The sequence below is a fragment of the Mesitornis unicolor genome, unplaced genomic scaffold (assembly GCF_000695765.1).
Source record: "Mesitornis unicolor isolate BGI_N332 unplaced genomic scaffold, ASM69576v1 scaffold41843, whole genome shotgun sequence".
NCBI classification, from domain to species: domain Eukaryota; kingdom Metazoa; phylum Chordata; class Aves; order Mesitornithiformes; family Mesitornithidae; genus Mesitornis; species Mesitornis unicolor.
Window position 1 is genome coordinate 1 of NW_010176099.1, and position 1,251 is coordinate 1,251.

The following is a 1,251-nucleotide window of genomic DNA, read 5'->3' on the forward strand; positions in this document are numbered from 1 at the left end:
AAAACGTCATCGTGTCCTGCTCCGGCGTGTACCGCGTGCAGATCCGCAGGATCTGGGGGGCAAGGGCAGGGGGCTCAGCCTGGCGTCCCTTCCGTGCCACCAGCCCCATCCCTGTCCTCTTGCCCATCTCCATCCCCATCCCCATTGTTCCCCTCTCCATCCCCATCCCCATTCCCATCCCCAATTCCATCTCCATCCTTGTCCCCATCCCAATTCCCATCCCCATCTCTGTCCCATCCCCATCCCCATCCACATCATCCCTGTCCCCATCCCCATCCCTGCTGTTCCCATCTCATCCCAATCCCCAATCCCATCCCTGCCCTGTCCCCATCCCAGTTGTTCCCATCTTGTCCCCAATCCCATCCCATCCCTATTGCCATCCCTGTTGTCCCCATCTCATCCCGATCCCTGTGCTCATCCCCATCCACATCATCCCTGTCCCCATCCCAGTTGTTCCCATCTCATCCCCATCTCCATCCCCATCTCATCCCCATCCACATCATCCCTGTTCCCATCCCCATCTCATCCCCATCCACATCATCCCTGTTCCCATCCCCATGCCTGTTTTTCCCATCTCATCCCCACCCCCAATCCCATCCTGTCCCATCCCTGTCCCCATCCCCGTTGTCCCCTCACCAGGATGTCGAGGCAGGCAGCTTTGAGCAGGGTGATCTGGTCGGCGATGGTGAGGGTGGTGAAGCCGGGGAGCTGCTTGGCGAACTCCACCGTCTTGATGATGCACTTGGTGGACAGCTCGCTGAACTTGTCCCACAGGTCGATGTCCAGGGACACGCGCTGCTCCGAGCTGTTGTTCTGCAGGGGACGTGGGGGTGAGGGTGCGCTGCGGGGGAACTGCCGCACGCCCTGGCCCCCGGCACCCCCCGGCACTCACCGTAGTGTATTTGCCGAGCTGGCAGAGCGCGGGGAAGGTCTCCTGGTGGGCTTTGCGCACCTTCTCGATGAGCTCCTCCACCTCAGGAGTGATGATGTAGCTCTCCGTGCACTCGGGCTTGGGCACGTCCTTCTTCTTCTTGTTCCGGTCATTGCGGACGGCTGCGGGGACGAGGGCTCAGCGTCACCTGGCCCCGCTGCCCCCCACCCCCTGCTTGGAGGCTCTGCTCTCCCCAGGCAGGATGAGGATCCTGCCACCAGCCCTGGTGACAAATGGCCACGGAGCTGCCAGCCCCCACAGCTGCCCCCCAAGTCACTGGGGGCAATAAGGGGTGACACCGCACCCATGGAGGGGACCCC

The 1,251-nt window shown here is 62.4% G+C and overlaps 1 protein-coding gene across 1 annotated transcript in view; it reads right to left on the reverse strand.

The window, feature by feature from the left end:
* Positions 1–7: 7 nt before the first annotated feature.
* The window catches only part of LOC104538443 (retinoic acid receptor alpha), a gene marked incomplete at its 3' end in the record, with an annotated part of 2,303 nt that continues 1,059 nt past the window's right edge, over positions 8–1,251 (reverse strand). The window contains exons 2-4 of the mRNA XM_010181652.1: positions 893–1,053; positions 637–813; positions 8–52 (exon numbers count right to left, since the gene is read on the reverse strand). Coding sequence (XP_010179954.1) covers positions 8–52; positions 637–813; positions 893–1,053 — 383 coding nt within the window. The remainder of the gene's footprint in view (positions 53–636; positions 814–892; positions 1,054–1,251) is intronic.